We start from the raw sequence: 20,643 nt of genomic DNA, 5'->3' as shown, positions 1-20,643 counted from the left end.
GCAGAGGTTTGGAAGATTATTTTCCAGAGAATCAAACAACCCAGAAAAATATCTGTGGATCTTTCATGAATCCTCCCTCAAAATGGGACCATTCCCTCTACGATGAAGTTCAATGATAATTAAGCTCACCTTTGTACACAAAAGCTATCAACTTTTTGTGGGGTTTTTTTTTTTTTTGGAGGAAGATTAACCCTGAGTTAACATCTGCCATCGATCCTCCTCTTTTTGCTGAGGCAGACTGGCCCTGAACTAACATCTGTGCCCATCTTCCTCTACTTTACATGTAGGATGCCTGCCACAGTATGGCTTGACAAGTGGTGTGAAGGTCTGCACCCCAGATCCGAACCTGCAAACCCCAGGCCACAGAAGCGGAATTTGCAAACTTAACCACTGCACCACCAGGCTAGCCCCTACTTCAACTTTTTAATGTCTCATTTTAAATATAAATGCACAGCCAGGGACCAGATATTTGAGGAAAGACTCCAACAGGAAAGAGCAAAGCAAACAGAAAAAGAAGTCAGAGGAAACAGAAACCAAGAGTATAAAAAATGTTAACCTAAACTATCCTCAGAGAGGCTAACACGAAACAAGAACAGCATGCTATGTAAAAGAACAATCATAAAAAGAAAGTGCTCTTGGTAGTGAATTAATTTCAATGAAATTAAACATTAATAGTGGGAACAAATTCAGTAGAGGGTTGGAAGAGAAAATCCTCTACAAGAATTGAACAAACCAGATTTTGAACCCCATTTTACAGCTTTCTTATGAGGGGAGGCTTAAAGCTCTGTAAAGTAAAAAGCTTTCTAGTTAGTAAGGATAACATTTCAGACAATTTTCCAGCACAGATTTTTTATTTCTCACAAAGTAGTTTGAATCACCTTGGCAAGGGGGAAAGTTAAGCAAATGAAAGAGGATTCAAGTTTTTAAAAGACCTTTAAGCCAATTGTAAAGACACGGGAATATTTAAAGAAAGAATTTGTCACATGTTGAATGATGATACCTGTAAAGTGTCCTTTCATATCACCAAATTATTGAGACTTAGTGAGAGCTGGTTTGGTACCATGTTGGAGTGGAATGAATTTTCTGAAGTCGTTGGTATATGTTAATAGTACCACCCTTAAAAAACAAAATTTCCTTCAAATGTCTCCTTTCACCCTGGCCTATGCAGCAAATCCAATTTTTTTTTTTTTTGCTGTTAATAGCATATAAGGCAAAAGGAATATAGATTGCTTGGTTGAATAATTATTTATTAAATGGCTCATTTTCATGACAAAAGTTTCTGTGAGACTATACATAAGGTTTTTGAAAGCTAGGTCACAATTACTGTTTTTATTACAATTGTTTTCAAGACATAATAACTTTCATGTTAAAGTTGTGACTTTAAAAAGATTAATCTAAATAGGTGTATCATCACAATAATGTCACTGCAAAGGATATAACATTAATATATCATGTATCTACTAAAAAGAAAGTAGAGCACTTTACAGGAATTTTGGCGGGGGGCGAGGAGTAGAAAGTTTATTTGACAATATATTTTGCTCATTCATTATCCTGGCATTAACAATTTTGTAGAATATTTCGAAGGCAGAAAACAGACACTAATTAGGAATTACTAATTTTTAAAAACCACTTCATTATAACCTACATCAAACCTGTCTACATACTTATACCGTGTTCTGGTCAGTTGACAGAGCCTAAAGAAAAGACTAGTCCATTTAAAAGATCTTAAACAGTGCTGCGTATTTCCACTTGGGAGATTATCATATTAAGTAATACAACAAAACTGTAATATGATACCTGGATATTTTTCCCTCAAAAAATTTAAACTGGACACATTTTTTTCAATAGGGTGCAAAATTCAAAACCCAACATAAAAATGTTCAGAATAGGTAAAACTAAAGACAAAGATTAATGGTTGCCTAGGGCTGCGGTGTCTGGGGGATGTTACTGGGTTGAATAACGTCCCCACAAAATTCTTGTCCACCCAGAGCTTCAGAATGTGACCTTATTTGGAAATAGGCTCTTTGCAGATGTCATTAGTTAAGATAAAATCATCCTGGATCGGGGGATGGTGGGCTAAATCCAATGACTGTTGTCCTTTTAACACCACATGAAGACACAGAGAGACACACAGGGAAGAGGGCCATGTGAAGACACAGGCAGTGATTGACGTGACGCAGTTACAAGCCAACGAATGCCATGGATTGCCAGCAACCACCAGAAGCAGCTAGAGAGAGGCCTGGGCAGTTTGCACCTCAGAGCCTCCAAAAGCAAGCAACCTTGCCAACATCTTCATTTAGGACTCCTGGCCTCCTGAACTGTGAAAGAATACATTTCTGTTGTTTTAAACCATGAATTTTGTGGTAATTTGTTACAGGAGCCATAGGAAACTCATACAGGGGGAAGACAGAGAGTGACTGCTAATGAGTATGGGGTTTCTTTTTGTGGTGATGAAAATGTTCCTGAAGTGTGGTGAGGGTGACACAACTTGGTGAATATATTAAAGACCATTGAATGGTACACTTTAAATGGGTGAATTGTATGATACATGAATTATATCTCAATAAAGCTATTATGTACATTAAAAACCCTACATAAGTACAAATATATCTATCATTATGCTTTTTATTATTCCTTTTTCATTTAGACATTTTTAGCGTTTAAGATTCTAACCCCCATAAAAAGAAAACAATGAAAATTAAAATAGAAACACTGCTTAAATTTTAAAAATAACCATTACTTAACACATTTGAAATGAAGAATGAATAAAACTTAGCAGTCTATTTTAAGTTAAAAAATATTTAATATTATCAGATAAAAACTTTGATGGTGACAGCTTTACATGGCTCATTCCATACATTCCATAATGTAAAAGGGCACAACATTACTAAGAAAGAAATGAGTAGTTGGGTTTGTAAAAGATTTATTGAGCACACAAAAGCAATTAATGCGAGATGACAAATACCGAACTCAAATTATTACAAAACTTTTATTAGAGACAACTGCGTCAAATACCTCTGACATGTCCTGTTAAGGAAAAGCAGTGATGTACCTTTTAATCCATAAGAGGTTCAAAGTCAGCAATGATATTGTATAACTATCAGTGCTATTCTAGTGACCTAGAAGTTTGCTATAAATACGCTTATCTTTTGCTAGATAATCATTCTTATTATGATTTGATTTGATTTCACAGTGAGGACTGAGGAGGCATAATCATTTTTTAACCACTGGGAAAAACAGTGATATAAATTAATGATGGGTGCTAAGCTTGACATTTTGTGTTAAAAAGATACACTATGTTTAATTGGAATATCTTTCATGAGGAGTTGGGTACATTTGTAAGTCCTAAAATGTGTTTATGAAGTCTTGTGAGAGAACATGTGAATGCCTTGACTCACTCTGGCTTGCTTTTAAAATGGAATACATTTGGCACTAAATGGAACAAATGAAGACAAGCAAAATTATGTAAGACTAAGCTGCTCCATCAGAGTTGGCTGTCTTGCCTTACAATTCATACTATTTATTAGTTCTTGACTGAACAGAAACAAACAGACCTAACTACATAGCATTTCTATGACGTATGAAAATAGAATCTAGAGCTAAGATGAGACTGTCTCATTGATGAGCCAATCTCCCACTCTGTCCTAATCATATAGTTACAAATGTGAAATTCATTTAAGAATTCATATTTTCACCCAATGCTTATAATTTTTCAAGTTTTCTTTCTAGATATGTTCTTGGTTATGTGGCCAGCTAAAATACGGTCTTTGAATTAAGTAAGGAAATCCATATAAAAGAAACATCTATTTTATAGGGATCTTACTGTACTTGAAACTTTCTTTAAAAAAACAAAACACCAAAGTAAAACTTTGTAACCAAACTCTCGAAACAAAGCACTGGTGGCCATATTTTTGAGTCTCCGATGAGTCTTGAAGTCCACTCACTTTTCATGTCTCAAGGGTTTCTTCATTTGCTCCACAAGTATCAACAACACAAATTAAACAACTTGTTACTGGAAAAGCTCGGACTTTAGAGTTGGCAATCCATTTGTCTGTTTCAGTATTATATTCAAGGATGTGTCCTAATCGACCCACACCTTGAAAACCAGCCAAGACATAAACTGTAGAGCCAACCGCTGCACACTTCACTGTTACACCCTTCCACGGCATTGGTGAGACCATCTTCCATTCGTTTAATTTAATATCATAATATTCCACATTGTCCAGACCACCTTTGAAAGAATAAATCAACATGAACAACTATATGAACCAACTGAGATTTCTTAAAGTAGTAATTCTTTGCCTTTTTCCAAGATTTTATTGTGAAAATTTTCAAACATGCAGAAAAGGTGTAAGATTTTACAATGAATGCTCACATATCTACCACCTAAATTCTTATTCTTACTTTAACACCAGAGAAATTTAACTTAATGTTTGTCGTTTTAGAACCATAAGTACCTACATTTATTCTACAAAATTAAAAATGTTCTATCCATTTTGGAAAAACAAAAAAGTAAACCAATCAGTGGATTTTCCCTCGATTAACTTTTATTACAATTATTCAAATACCCTTCTTTTTCCTTCTGGTATTTATCTTTCAGCAGTTTATGGAAAATAGCAAGAGATACAGACAGGAGAAGGGAAGGAAGTTGCTTCTTTATTATACCGACATCTACTAACTAAAGGTTTGTGACTATCTACAGATTCAGTCCAGATTCTCCATTTAAAAATTCTTTAGCATTGTACAGCCTTAGTTAAGAAAATAAAAAGGTTAAATTCACTCATTTAAGAAAACAGCAATATTGGTATTTTCTTTTTTTTTGAGGAAGATTAGCCCTGAGCTAACTGCTGCCAATCCTCCTCTTTTTGCTGAGGAAGACTAGCCCTGAGCTAAGATCCGTGCCCACCTTCCTCTACTTTATATGTGGGATGCCTACCACAGCATGGCATGCCAAGCGGTGCCATGTCTGCACCCAGGATCCGAACCAGCAAACTCTGGGCCACGGAAGTGGAAGGTGTGAACTTACCTGCTGCACCACGGGGCCAGCCCCCATATTGATATTTTCATGCAATGTTCAAAAGTATTTAGGAAATTTTGTCATTCAGAGTCTGGATACAAGTCCTAAAACTTGTATTTAAAAAGTTTAAAATGTTTTTTTAAAGTTTAAATGTTTGTCACTCAATAGTTCTTAAGCTAGTGCAGATACCATTCCTCAGAGGGTATTTGGAAATGTGTGGAAGCTGTCTGAGACTGTCACAATGACTGGTGGCCATTACCCACATTTCACGGACAGGGATGTTAAATGTACTGCAATATTTCATAAAATATGTTAGTTCCCAGAAACAAAAAAAATAAGTCTAACGACATAAGTGATAAATGCTTGTATCTAGATTTTAAGAACATTTCAATAATTTAAGATAAGGAAATATCAGCAAACTCATTGGGAAAGTTGAACAGTGAATTAACATCACATACCTAAGCCATTCTGACCACCCACAGCAAATATCTTGTCTTTTACAAATACCAGTCCATGATTCTTCCTGGCCTCAATCATTGGACACAGCTCAGTCCACCTGAAAAAGTAAAAGAAAGTTTTTAGTGTACTTGTTCACAGGAAGTAAAAGGACTGCCACTAATTTATAAGAAAGGTCTGTTATCCCAATTAAGTGCTCATTTATCACTCACATACACACACACCTGGAAGGCTAGAAAACAAAAGTTTAACAGTGGTGTTGAGTAATTTATTTATAGGTGGGGTAATAGGGATTTTATTCCTTTCAATTCTGATAGGATATGAGAAATAGAGGCTATCTGAAGACTATTAACACGTCTTCGGAAGAAATCCATTTGCTGTGGTTCACAATAACTTGTAAAATAGTAACAAAAAAGAAGGGGAAGATACTTAAGAGAATATAAAGCATTAATACTGTCACAAGAGGTTTTAATCAATACTTACATGAGTAAGTAAAACATGAATTCATCACGGGCCCCTAGCAATCAGTAAATTAGTAGTATCTGTTACTATTCACATCCATCTTCAAATCTACACTTAGAACTTCAGGCAGCTCTGGTAACAAAAGTACTATCATTCTGACAAGTTTAATAACTTGTTAGCATGTTGCTATGTTCACAGGCGCTACTAGGAATAAGATTGAGAATATCACGTGGACACAAGTGTTGAAGGATACTAATTCGCAGGTAGCAGCATCATATACACAGACAACTGTGTTTTGCTATTTTTCCTATGAGAGTCAATGCCACCGTCTGCGTACTCTCCGATACAAGCAACTGACATTTGTGATTGTGAAGGTGGTACTGGCACACAAGCCTGTGCTCTTAATATAACATAAACCAAAGACTCCAAACAACAACAAAAGGGAAATCTGGCATAAGTGTAATTCTATAATATGGTTATTTATATCTCTTCTTTCAAACAATTTAATAAATTTAATTTTTTAAAACATAATTAGGGCATAATGATTAACTCTGAAATATTGACAACTCTTTTGTTGCCTTATATTTACGTATTTTGTTTGTTTTAAAAATGGTTTGACAGTCACCACTTTCATTTTCAGAGCACTCTGTAAGGTAAGGTGGGCAACACCGCTCCTGTTTCCAGGATAAACACACACGCGCACCTGGGTGAAAAGACCAGCGTACAGCGTGGCTGTGGGCAAGCCAGTACTAGGCCTCCATTGCCTGTCCATGCAGCGAGCTTTACAGAGTGAGCTGGCAAGTGCAGTAAACACGGGATGTGACTTGGAAAATTTCAATATGCATACCTCTTTCTTCTCCAAATATGTCCATGACATAAAGAACACGTTTTTATGTATATCTAAGTCTCCTGAAGGTTTAGAATAAAGGAAGTTTCACAAAACATACTTCCTTCCTCTTGTAATTCACAGGCAGAGTATGTACGAGGTCCTTGCTCTCTCCCACTTAGAGGCCTTTCCTAAAATTCTGACCCTAGCACACTCAAATGTGTATGTACATTCTTAATACAAGAACTAAATTCTCTTCTTGGGTTCCTTGTGCCTTTGACATCCTCTTCCACGGAGCTTACAGAATACAATTAACTGTGAAATAAGAGTTTTAAATTGATACATACGTTTCTGTGGCAGGATCATAAACTTCACAGGAATTCAGCACTCGCCCAGAAACATTGTTCCCTAAACTTCCACCGCAAACATAGATCAGGCCATTGGCTTCCACCATCCCGTGGCTACATCGCTGAGTCAGCATGCTGGGCTTTGTGTGCCAGCTTTCAGTTCTTGTATCATAGCATTCAAATAAATACAGAGCTGAGTTTCCTGTAAAAGAAAAGGGCCCAATCATGCTTAACTTAGTGTGTGTGTGTGTGTGTGTGTGTGTTTGTGGGCTTGCAGCAAGCTGATGGAGTGCTGACTCATGAGTTACTAGAGGGAAGAATATCTTTAAGGTTTGCAGACTCATTCCTATAGTCAATCAACAATAACAGCAAAAGGAAGGAATAAATTAAGAAAAAGCTAACCCTGTTTGTATAGACTTTAGAAAATATTCAAAAAAGGATCTATTGGAGAGACTTATTTATTGGTAACTAAACTTTAGGAAAAAAATTGGTTTGATCTCCAAAAAAGGTCAAATAAGAAACATTCTGGGGCCGTCCTGTGGCAGACTGGTTAAGTTCATGCACTCTGCCTAGGCAGCCCAGGGTTTTGCTGGTTTGGATCCTGGGCACGGACATGGCACCACTCATTAGGCCATGTTGAGGCAGTGTCCCATGTGCCACAACTAGAGGGACCCACGACTAAAATATACAACTATATACTGGGGGGATTTGGGGAGAAAAAGCAGAAAAAAAAACTGGCAATAGTTGTTAGCTCCGGGGCCAATCTTAAAAAAAAAAAAAAAGAAACATTATGTACGTCTTCAAGCTCAGGTGTGCATGATGAGAATTACCCAAACTTCAAACGTTTACATAGAGGGGAGAAACAGCTATTTACAGATGGTAAATCCATACCGTAAAATAGGAAAACTACTATTTGATAATATACTAAGGCTTATCATTTAATATTCTATAACAGCCACTGCACCATAACAAAACTGTTCTTCCTGACTACTCTCAGTGGTTGTGTGGGTAAACCCTGAATTCAAGCTTGTGCATTCTTGGGTATACACTCAAGACATCATTGTATGTTTCTGGTGTACTTTATACATTTTAATGGCAAAACGTATATTCATCCTGTTTTAAAACTTCTCTACATTATAGGAGCTCAATAAAGAGTTTTAAAAATGATCCTATTAAAGATCAAGTGCTTTTTTTCCTTCCCAAGAAAAAAGAAGTTAGAACTTTACCAAATTATTTCTCATTTCCCATTCTTCTGGACTTTGCTAATGCTTAAAAACAACAACAACATCCTTATAATTCCCGATTGCAACCAAGACCTATGAAAGCAAAGATCAGAGAGTAACAAATGGAAGAAGCAATGGTCATGGCTAATGATAACTTCTTTTTAAACATTTCCAATTTGGTAGCTTCAGTTAGTTGACACCGGGGGAAATAAACAGTATATAGCAGATGTAACATATTTAAGCAAAAACCTGACTCAGTAGAGCAAATGCTGAAGAAATGAAGTTTTATATAAATATATAGTAATACCACAGAACAGGTACTTTCTATTATTATTATTATTATTAGGATATATTAGATTTGAAATAGGCTGTATTATGACATTCTGTGAAGAATGCTTTTATAAAGGGGAAGTGGTCACCTCTTAAGTCACATTTAGGAAATCACAATATTTCTCGTATTCATTTGGCACCTAGACGGGGGTAAAAATGTAGAACAGATAAATATGCTGCCCAAAAGCAAAACATTCACCAAGGTAATATCAAAATCATCAAAGAAAATAAAAAGACCTAATTAACATTTAAATTCCATACCTTAGGTCTACTTGGTCTTCCTAGTTTTCTTTAGAAGCCCATTATTTAGCTAAAGAAATTACTTGAAAAGATGAAAGCATGTAAAAGCTATTATGTGTCTAGTTTGCACCTAGAACATTCATTTAGAAAAATCATTCATTTAGGAAAAGATCACTACTGGACACTAACAAATTATTCATCAGTGTGAAAGGTTTTTAACACCCACACATCTGGTTCTGATCAATAAGCATCAAACACCACTACTAGTCATTAGATTAAAAAGCTAAAGAACAAAACAAATGAAAAAGATCATTCATACTTTTTTCTCATAGAAAGAAAGCAAAGATAATACAGATTTTAAAAGCTTGAACGTAGTAAAGAGGTCTCAAAGGGTCTGTGAGTAAGCAGAATTCTGCAAGCTTTAAAGCAAGTATATAACATATCCAAAACAACTAATCTAGAACCCAAATCCAGGTGGTGTCAAAGAAAGCTTCATCATGACAAAACAGTGACAATTAACATAATCTAGGAATTTGAAGTTCTTGTAAATTACTGATTTATAAAGGAGTTAAGGTAAACCTTTAGGAAAATGGGCTCTAAAATGCAACAGATATGTATTTAAATTACATCAAAAAGTATCTGGATAAGTAACACCAATTGTTTATTTAAATATGAAAGCCAAGATACTCGGCTTTAAAGCACTTCCCCCAAACAGAAAGACTGAATAAGTCCTTACCGACTTCGGAGCCACCTGATGTATAAATTTTGCCCTCTGCAGCACAGGCAGCAAGGCTGTCTCGAGGTGTTGGGGGCCCCAGTTTGGAATACCAGCTGTCTTTCACAACATTATAGCAGTCCATTCGTTTTATGGGGAAAAGCTGAGAACCACCCAAAATGTATACTACGTTGTCCCAAAACACACATGCTGCATCTCTTCGTTTTTCAAAGGGGCAGCGGATGTCTGTCCAGCTATAATCCTGTAACCAAAAAGGACAGGAAGTTTTTAGCAAGGGAAAAATATAACTGGAAAGGACAAAAAGATATAGTTGAAAAAATACAAAATGTAAGAATGTGTTAATTTACTAGAGTGCATACAAAAGATCTTTGGCTTGGGGCTGGCCTTGTGGTATAGTGGTTAAGTTTGGCACATTGCACTGCTTCGGTGGCCCAGGTTCGCAGGTTCAGATCCCAGGTGTGGACCTACACCACTCATCAGCCATGCTGTGGCAGTGACTCACATACAAAATAGAGGAAGATGGGTACAGATGTTAGCAAAGGGCTAATCTTTATTTTTCATTTATTTATTTATTTCCCCCCAGGAAGATTAGCCCTGAGCTAACATCCACCAGCAATCCTCTTCTTTTTGCTGAGGAAGATTGGCCCTGAGCTAACATCTGTGCCCATCTTCTTCAATTTTATATGTTGGACTTGCCACAGTATGACTTGATAAGAAGCGCATAGGTCTGTGCCTGGGATCTGAACTGCCAAACCCTGGGGCACCAAAGTGGAGCATGTGAACTTAAGCACTGCATCACTGGACAGGCACCTAGCTAACCTTCCTCAAGCAAAAAAGGGAAGACTGGCAACAGATGTTAGCTCCCGGTGAATCTTCCTCAGCAAAAAAAAAAAAAAAAAAGTTTGGCCTGAGACTGTCATCCAATTTAATCTTGTGTGATTTCTTCAGAACGTTGGTTGGAGCAGAGGGCAAACAGAAGACACTGACTGCTTTGGTTCTTTTCTGGATCTAAAATCAACTTTAATACATGTGGATATATCACCACCACCACAGTCTTCTATTCTTTCTGTTACTGAGGTTAATAATACAAGAAAATTCTAAAATAAGTGGTTTTATTATTTAAAAAAGCTTTTTTTCAAATATAAATACCTCATCCTTTCCCTGCCAGATGCATAGAGTGATATAAAGAATCAATGGATAATATGAAGCTTAAGCTGCCATTATCCTAATGATGTCTAAAGCCAGAAGGTATTATATGGACTTCTGTAAATATTCAGTTGAGCCAGTGTAGTCAGCTGGACTCTTACACTTGAGTAATCTGTTCTGAGTAGCCTGGAAACTCCCTTTTTTCTTCCCAATGATTGCAAATGAGCCCCTATCAATACCTCACAGCAAGGGCTGTGCACAGCACCACTGTTTCCTAGTTCTGTGTGATGACATCCAAGACACCTGTGCCCTTCTATGTACTCCCAGAGCTATAGCATCTCGGACCCTCCCCTTTACTGAGCAAGGAAGCTACTGTGTTCCTGCTGCTTTCTGAAAACGGCTGAAAATAATTAGGGTCAGAGAGACATCCAAACAATTCCCCATCTCACTGACCAAAGCAGTGTGTGATTATTAATGTTGAGTTCCTTTGAGAAAAGTCGACTGTTACCTATCATGCTAGTGTGTCCCGTGTTTCAAGCATTCATAGGACTAGATCAAAGTATCATGGAAGATAAGGAATGGTCTCCCAGGAAAAAGAAGAGCCCCTGACGTAGAATACTTGACTCTTGGTGATGAGGAACATTCCGCTTTTTAGGTGCCCAGAAAAACAGAGCCTTAATCCCTTAGGACTTTGTGCTCAAATTAGGATCTATGTATCTCCCTGGATTACTCAGTGGTAAACCTACTGGTAGGCATGCAAAACTACAGTATAAACATAACATCTTCCTGAAGCTTCAGTTTTACTCAATGGACACTGAAAAACTGGGGAAAAATATTTTTACTTGTTTTCTTAGAGAAACTGCATACCACAGAATGAAAGAAAGAGATAAAATAATGACCACATTCTACAGGGAGCAATTCCTCAAAGGTGAACTAAATGATTCTTTTACATATTCTGCAAATCTACACCTAATTCCTACCTGACACAGTTCACTAGTGAAGTAACACAATTTCATTAATAAGATACATTGTTAACTCAGTGAATCTCAAGTCTTGTCACTCTTACACCCAATTTATTTGATATTTGTTATTAGAAAGCAATACGGAAACTTTGCCATATTTCTAAAGATGTCTTCAAGATCTTCCTTAATTAATTTCAGGATGAGAAAGTTGGTCATATATTCTTTTAAATGATCTCCAAGATATGCTACTCTTCAAATTAAAAATAACTGCCCACGCAGGAGCTGGGATTAAACAAACAAACAAAATACTTTTTATTTTAGCCAGATGAGCTTAAATATTTAGACACTAGGGTATGAAGTTCCAAAGAATGAAATAATTCTGATGAGTCTGGTAACAGAATAGCTCTAACTTTCTAATGCTACTCAGGGATTGGAGTAGGGAATAAATGGGTGCTCATATGTACCTGTCATAAAGGGCTTGGTTATGCTTCAGATTTAAGAATTAAATTGCTCTCTTTGCACTATAAGCCTAAGGGAAGAAGTGTGTATGTGGTGTGTGCATGTGTGAGAGACACATAGGAATAGACACATGCTTCTATCTACTTGTAATCTGGATTCCAATTTCTCTAGAAATCCTCAAGTTTTTAAATATTTCCCAACTCTCCAAATACTGTCAACGGTCATTGTGCATGTTAGATACTAAGGCTGATAAATGCTAACTATGTATAATGTTCTGCCTACTAGTTCTTCTTCTAGGCAGATAAGTAAAATGATCTCTGCAAGAATTTTTACCTAGAATCTGCAAACCAGACTTTATTTCAGCTAAAATTTAAAGTTTTACACTTGGGCTAATTAAATACACCTGTCAGGAGTTAAATACACCTGTGTTTGAACATCTCTGGCTTTGGAAGAGTGTCTATGGGGGGAGGGGAGCTAATGATCTTCTTTTCCTTATATGTACATGGGTAGACCTCCCTGGGAAGTCTACCTAATTCCCCCAATCTACCCCTCATCCAAAATAGAGTACTCAGAAGGGAATTTGATGTTTGCCTTTTAATAACTTGTTAAACTGCCTAGGAGATAATGTATGTAGATAAGGAAGCAAGAAGAGAAGGGCAAAAATAGATGGGAGGTGAGGCTTGTCAGCTCAGTGGGTATGAGCACCGGGCCTTACCTTAGTGATGAGGCCACCCCCAACCTGGGACCTGCAGGTGGAGGGAGGGCCACTTATGGCTCCCTGCACTCCTAGGCTACAGAGCAACCTAGAGGGACATGCAGCTTTCATGTCAGCAACAAAATGGATGAAGCACGAGTCACAGATGGGGAGGAGTATGTGTGTAGGCAGAGAACTGTTACCCTAAAAATCTAATTTAATTCAGGTGAAGTTTTATTGAGTATTCCATGCAAGGGTCTGTGCTTAGCTGCTGAGAAGATATGAAAATGAGAAAACTGGAAAGCCTGGAAAAGACGCAGGTAGCAAGATTTCTTAAGTTTTGAACTATCACCTACATACGCGTCCATACATATACACAGGCAGACACACCCAGGTAGAAAGTCCTGTCTTCCTTGGTCCTAGTCAGCCTTTCTTGTCTCTGCTGTGATATAGCACATTCTAGACTTCTTTCCAGCTCAAGATTCCTTTCCTTCTTGCAGGCTTCCCCGATTTCCTTTTCCTGAATCCCCACTGCACTGAAGTGGACTTGATGACTGAGCACTTGGTCACATCTTGCCCGTCTTCCAACTGAAGTACAATGCTACAGGACAGTGTAGTCAAAGCATGTGCTTCTTGAGATGAGGGGCTGTAATATTTTCTCTAATTGCCTCAAGGCAAAAACATCAGCCTGCTATTTTCCTTGAGACTACGGATTGATTTTATATAATCTGTAGTCTGAAAGCACATGAATCCTCAAATAATAGAAACACTACAGATGTAGATTTTAATAATGAAGACAACTAAAGTCCAAACTAAAAGAAATACTTTTTACTTCTAAGACTGGAGAACTTTATTTTGCATCATTTTGAGAGGAAACCAAGCCAAATTAGGGAAGACAGAGTCTTAGAAAAAAAAGAGCAAAATTAACAAAATGATAAAACCATAGATTCCTTGCAGAAACCTCAAAGAGGTAATCAATTTGAATTTAAGATGATCAAATTATAAACACTTTCTCTTAAGCCATTATATGACTTAATTTCTAAACGCTGTTACAAAAAAATCAGAACTATGGCAACAATCTATATAGAAAGTAGGTTTATGCCAGATGCCAGAACATTCCTAGAAGTAGTTTCATGAAAATTACATAACAACACTTTTGGCTTCCTTCACTTCACAAGGTCACAAAGAATATAGCCCTAAGGAGCTCGGAATCTTGGGCACCAAGCTGGGCTCTGTGTGGAGGAGCCCTGGGTCTCATCTAAGTCACTTAACTTCTCAGGGACGTTAGTGTTCTCATCTGTAAAACAAAAAGACGAAACTAGATGATCTAAGGGCCCGTCCCTCTCAGCCCTAAAATCCAATGATCTTAGGGTCCAAATGACGTAGAATGTATCACTAAACAAAGAGCTACTATTAATTTATTCATCACTGAGCACTTCCCTTTCCAGGAACTATGCTGAAATACCTTAAAACATTTTCTTATTTAATTTCCTCAATAACTCTATGAGGTAATATCCCCATTTTACAGATAAGAAAACTAAATCGTAGAGACGTTAAGCCCTTTATTAAAGGTCACAGAGTAAGAAAGTGGTGAATCCAAGACTGAAGTCTACCACCTCCAGACTCCAAAGCTGTGCTCTTAACCCCTGCACTGCCCTGCTTCTCTAAAAATCTTCTTACGGAACACTGGATTGGGAGTGGAGCAAGGGTTCTTCTTGTTCCTATTGTTTTTCTAGCTAAGTGACTCTGGGCACTTGACTTGACACTGAATGACCTCAACAGTCTCATCTGTAAAATCAGGAGGTTGGCAGCATGGCTGCTGAGGTCCTCTACTGCCTCCACATCTTACCACTTACAAACACAATGCTCAACTGCCAAAACCATAGCTTCTGTGAAAATAGGGATTTTCCCCATGTCTTTGTGTGCTATCTGGCCCAGGACTTAGCATACTGAAGGGAATGTTTTTATTGGGTGATAGGTCACATTTATAGAAATGTATCATCCAACAGAGCCACCTTCATTCTTAACCTTCCAAAGGGCAGAGACTGTAGATGCTGCATCAGCTCCTGGTCCGGACCAGTTCCTCACTGCAGTGCTGTCTTTAAATTACACTGACTCCTGTGTGCTTCTTGTCACTATGGCTTCTGGTCCTGCAGTGGCTGCAACACCGAGGAACAGGGAGAGCTGTGACCAACCAACACACATTACCTGGGGTTAGGGACCAGGATTACATCTCCTTTTTTGGTAAATCTAAATACTTGCCATTTATATCCCTTTACTAGAACAACTGCTCTCCTAGGAATTTACCCTGAAGAAAAAACTAGATAGTGTACAAAGTTGGCATATACAAGAGTGTTTCACTGCAGGGGTATTCTAATAGGGAAAAACTAGAAATTGGCCAAATATGCATGAAGAAGATAGGTATTAAATAAGCTACGGTATATCCTTATGATGGACTACTCTGCAGCCTTCAAAAGGATGGTATTTTCACTACATGAAAATATCTCCATAATATAATACTGAGAGAGTAAAAAACGTTTTGCAAAATAGCATGTATGGTATGATCTCATATACTTAAAATGAGAGGACTGGAATGGTGTTCACTACCTATTGATAACTGTCTTTCAAAATTGGGAGCTCTTTGGCTTCCTCCTTTATATCTTGCTATATTTGAATTTTCTACAATGAGCATGTATTACTTTCTTTAAACAGAAAAAGTAAATGCAACAATCAGGGAAATGGTGCCAAAAGTATGGTACAAGGAAAACAACTGCTTCTAACAGCAGACGCCTATAATAATAAGTGTTTTAACAGAAACATGAAATGAAAATGAATTTAAGTCAAAGGCCTTAAGAATTGAAAAACTAAAACAGCTATCATACTATGAGGCTGAATTCCAACTACAGGATGGATCAGAGTCGTTGCCTTTCTTTCAAATGGCATGTTTATTAGAACACTCCAGTTTTGCAGAAGTAAACACTTGATTGTGCCATTTTGAAATGCACTCATTTTCAACAGGGTTACACAAATATTTATGGAAACATATTAACATCCCAAGTCCGGAAAGGGATTAATAATCAGCCATTAGGAGAAAATACTCCTGTAACTTAAGTTCTTCAACAAATAGAGCATTGTAGCTAGAAAAAAAGACTTCCATAGTTGGGGGAGGGCCTGATTGTGTTGTTGTCAGCTGTTAGATAAAATTCAGAACAATGAACACAAGAATAGGCATTTCTCAGCTGTTAAAATTAGCGAGGCATCTGAAGTGAGGACAGCAACCAGCTCAAAGGGAATTACTAATTAACTGCTGCTTTATAAAGTAACAAAATGTTCTTCCCCTCCACTCTCAAACCAAAACCACACCACCAAAAAACAAAACTCAAACCTAAACTACTCAGAAATTTGAGTATGAAATGAAACTCAGTCCCAAAGTGAAACCTGATATGGATATTATGCTCAATACAAGCCGTTGTCCTTTGCGTAGAAAATAAATGAAACGGTAGGGAAGAATCCCAGTGTGAGCTCCCCGCCAGTTACCTCAACACAAGATTTGCCTTTAAACAGACTTGACGTGTAAGTTTTAATCTCGGCACAGCAAAGGATATCTGTTGCCAATCTTCCTCCTTTTTCACGTGAGCCACCGCCACAGCATGGCCAATGACAGACAAGTGGTGTGGTTCTGTGCCCAGGAACCAAACCCAGGCGGCTGAAGCAGAATGTGCCAAACTTTAACCACTAGGCCATCGGGGCTGGCTGCAAGGTATACTACACTTTAAAGATTGTCTCAGATCCAAAAATGCAGTAACATACTCATTTAATAAAATGTTCTCGCCAACGGGACAAACAGCCACTCTGTGCTCACACGTGCAGAGTATAGGAGGCAACACAGAGGGACAAGAGGTTTGGAAGAGGTAAGGAAGGTGAAGGGAAAAAAGAAAATGGAGATGATGGTAAGCCTTTCTACATTTAAATACAGGAAAATGAGAAAACCTAAGGATGTCACAGAGAAAATGACTGAGTGAATGAAGATAAAGAAAAAGAGGGAGTCAGAGGAATACAACTGATATTCACACAAATCCTGAGATTTAAACTGCTTGTTTTCAGACCAGAAAACTGAAGTTTAGAAAGTCTGACTGACTTGTCTAAGGTCATATACCTAGACTTGAAATGCTCTTTCTACAAAACTGCCTTCCTTTAAAAAAAAAAAAGAAAAGAAAAAAGGCCTTACAAAAGAAAAAAGAACAATGACCTAGTCCTTCAGTTCTCCCACATATGTCTATTTTCTTTTTCAAAGCACAAAGTTAGGGGCCAGCCCAGTGGCACAGCAGTTAAGCGTGCATGTTCCACTTCAGCGGCCAGGGGTTCGCCGGTTCTGATCCCAGGTGCGGATATGGCACTGCTTGGCAAGCCATGTTGTGGTAGGCATCCCATATATAAAGTAGAGGAAGATGGGCATGGATGTTAGCTCAAGGCCAGTCCTCCTCAGCACAAAGAGGAGAATTGGCAGCAGATGTTAGCTCAGGGCTAATCTTCCTCAAAAAAAAGAAAGAAAAAAAAGCACAAAGTTAGATTCCATTCAGTTAAGTAAATACTCTGGGAAGCGTTTACAAAAAATTTTAATAATCATACTTATCAGGCCAAAAAAATGCATTCATACTTAGGATTCCATATATTCTTGTCTTTTCTCTTTCTTCCTATCAAAACTCTGCCAATAACTTTCCCTCAAAAAAGCCTCCATGAAGCTTCCATAGACAAACCCAATTTAGGGGGATCTCTTCCTTTCACACCACCTAGGCCGTCACTGTCTATCCCACATCGGACATTTAACTGGCTACGTTCAGTGGCCGCCTCACTGCCCTCAGCTTCTGTGTTCTCTCACTGCCTCATGCTTCTGTGTACAGCTCATGCACTAGGAGTTGGAGGATAGGACCATGATATATGTGTCTTTCACATTCCCAGCTGCTACCCAATCCATAAATTTCAAATTCTAGATGAACTGTGATACTGGTAAATATATGCTAAAATGTTGTTTAAATTATACTTTTACAACCAGTTAACTGTACAATATGCTGTCATACAATACGCTCTGTTGTTTGTAACAACTGAGGATAACTATTATACCTGATCACCAATTTTCAAGGAAAATAATCCACACCAAACCTATCTGAACATGATTTAATACTTCTAGTTATTGTGCCTCTGGGTCATTGCATGAACAATTACCAGCAGTAGCTGACCGCAATTTTCAGGTGCTATGCCTTCTCTGTTGGTTATTCCTCTAACCCTGCACTCATGTGCCTGCTACCCTCCAGCTAGTTCGAAGATGGCTCGAGTCCCTTAAAACATCACCCCACAGAGACACCATTCCTAGTTACCTCATCCCTTTCCACTTACAGCCCTTAATCAAATAGCTATCCTTCTGTTTCCACTCTCTTGGAGCCTTTTCAGGGGACTGATCCATTAATTTACATTACTTATGGCTGGCTGTGGCTTATGGAGAATGAGTTTGATGTCATTCCTTCCAGGGTTAGTCATGTTTTCACTGGGGTTTCTTGCAGGTGCAGTGACTTAACACAAAGGGAAACAGATCCCTGAAGGTGGGAACTTCAGGCACTGCACCCATGTGGGGTGGAAGGGGCCATGAGGTTGCTTTTTAGAACAACACTATAAAACAGTATGTTATGGAGATGCTTGAAAAGACAAAGACTGAGACTCTCAATAATCCTATTTTGGAAGAGACTCTAGGAAGCCAGAGCACTGCACAGTTTACCTCGGAACGTGTTCCAATCTCTTCTTCTATATGAGTGTGAGGACCACCTATCTAACCAAACTGCTTGGAAAAAATCACGCGTGAGGAATACTTACTTTGCACGAGCTGTAAGAACACCGATTTTTACCCTAGGTGACTATTATATCGACAACTAAGGAAGCTTAAGGGATACCCATGACAACACGTACTTGCATTCCAGCAACGTCAGTCCCTGGAGCGCACAGCTATGGGTCCATGCCACCTGGGATGACTGCTGCCCATTTTGGACATTTGTTCCTGCAGGTGTTCCTGATCCTTTTAACAGTGCTCGCTCTCTTACTTTAGTGCACTGCTTCTACAACACTCTTTTGCCTGCGGCAAACACTACTGATACACGCTTAAAAGCCTCATTAATTTTTAATATGACATCATTTTCCTTAAGCTTTATACTCCTTTTATGCACATGATCTCTTAAAATCCTATGCGATGTGGAACTGCTGGTTTCCATCCTGCTCACCCTGTCTCCGCAGTGAGGGCCCATTTAAGAGGGAAGGTGGCTATGACACTGTGAGAAAAGGCACCATTATACCTTTAGTAAACAATATTTCCAACAGGAAAATGTGTCCCGAGTTGAATTTTATTTCTTTTGATTTAGGGCCCAGCCAATCTCATAAAACCAACTGATAAAATTGTTTGTGAAATGCTGTACGAAGTTATACTGGTTCATTCATCCTCACAGACTTGAGTACCCACATTGGGCGGGACACTAAGCTCAGTGATGAGTCTACTGGAGATTTCTGAGTAAGAAAATGTACTCAGGGTACATCTTCCGAACCTGATGGTTCCACATAACGGGGCACCATGGTTTTCTGCCTTTGTAACTTACAGGCTCTGGCCCTCACTCCTTGTTTGTTTTTGGCAGGGCATATGCAGAATCCTTTTTTCTCTAGAGCAAAGTCTCCTAATTCTCCACCACATAAAGTAGCCAGCCTTCCAAAGCTCCACAGTGGTGGAGCTTACAAAGCTCTAAACTCTCAGAGCCCATTGTTACACTGACAAGAAGAGTCCAAATAAAAACTGGTCAATTAAGTCAACTTTTATTTAGGCATCAATACCATAAGACATTCCCATCCTACAATTTGAGGACACCAATACTAAGAGAATAGAGCACTGGATACAGATAAATAACTCTTTTAGTAACAACTAAGCACTTGAAAACTTTAAAAACAGGGACAGGTGGGGAAGGGGAGGCTGAGCAGGCTTTATAAAAGGACCATAACAAGAACAGTATCATTTCAATTCAATATAGCAACCAAAGACTTCTTTTTCTGTTAATACTCAGGAAAAAATTTTTCTTTCTTATCATTTTTCAATCAGCAATTAATACAAATATTTGTCTCCTCTCATCAGCTATCCAAGGAATATCTAAAGATAACAGTTTATAGGGATATTGGCTTAATTCTGGAGAATTCAATTAAGTAGTACTGCTTAAATTGTCCCCTTTGAAGGAGATCAATTCAATGAAAATGACCATTTTTGGCTGGTATAGGCCACACACAAGTGGATCCCATTTAATACTAGTTAAAATCATTTTAACATTTCTGAAAATATTAAGTTCAGGAATTTTAAAATAAAACAATTCCTACACAGTATTTCTTATTAAGCAGTCTATTGGAATTGAATAATGAAATAATGTTCATTTTGGGAGATTCAAGGTTAATGAGAATTTATAATGAAATCAGCCCCCTAATTGTTTCATATTAGAAATAACAAAGACTAATCTACTTACATTAAAATACTATATACAAATAATAGTAAATAGTGAAAGTCTTTCAAGATGAAGTTTTACAGGAAAAAAAGAGGGGAGGGGCTGGTACTTCTAATAGAAACATTTAATAAATGAATGTGATTCTAAGAGTGTTAGTGTCAGGAAATAAGGGATAATTGATGAAATGAGGATGTTTTTATTGGTAATTATTGCTTCAATTATTTTAAT

The 20,643-nt window shown here is 37.8% G+C and overlaps 1 protein-coding gene across 3 annotated transcripts in view; it reads right to left on the bottom strand.

The window, feature by feature from the left end:
* Positions 1 to 2,781: 2,781 nt before the first annotated feature.
* Positions 2,782 to 20,643, bottom strand: part of KLHL7 (kelch like family member 7) — a 62,061-nt gene continuing 44,199 nt past the window's right edge. For all 3 annotated transcript variants that reach the window (XM_014830580.3, XM_070510178.1, XM_014830583.3), the window contains 4 exons: positions 9,638 to 9,878; positions 7,109 to 7,310; positions 5,476 to 5,573; positions 2,782 to 4,231 (listed from right to left, as the gene is read on the bottom strand). In XM_014830580.3, the coding sequence (XP_014686066.1) occupies positions 3,948 to 4,231; positions 5,476 to 5,573; positions 7,109 to 7,310; positions 9,638 to 9,878 (825 nt within the window). In that variant the 3' untranslated portion in view covers positions 2,782 to 3,947. The remainder of the gene's footprint in view (positions 4,232 to 5,475; positions 5,574 to 7,108; positions 7,311 to 9,637; positions 9,879 to 20,643) is intronic.

Source organism: Equus asinus, chromosome 1 (genome assembly GCF_041296235.1).
Source record: "Equus asinus isolate D_3611 breed Donkey chromosome 1, EquAss-T2T_v2, whole genome shotgun sequence".
NCBI lineage: Eukaryota > Metazoa > Chordata > Mammalia > Perissodactyla > Equidae > Equus > Equus asinus.
This window is presented reverse-complemented; position numbering and strand designations above follow the sequence as displayed.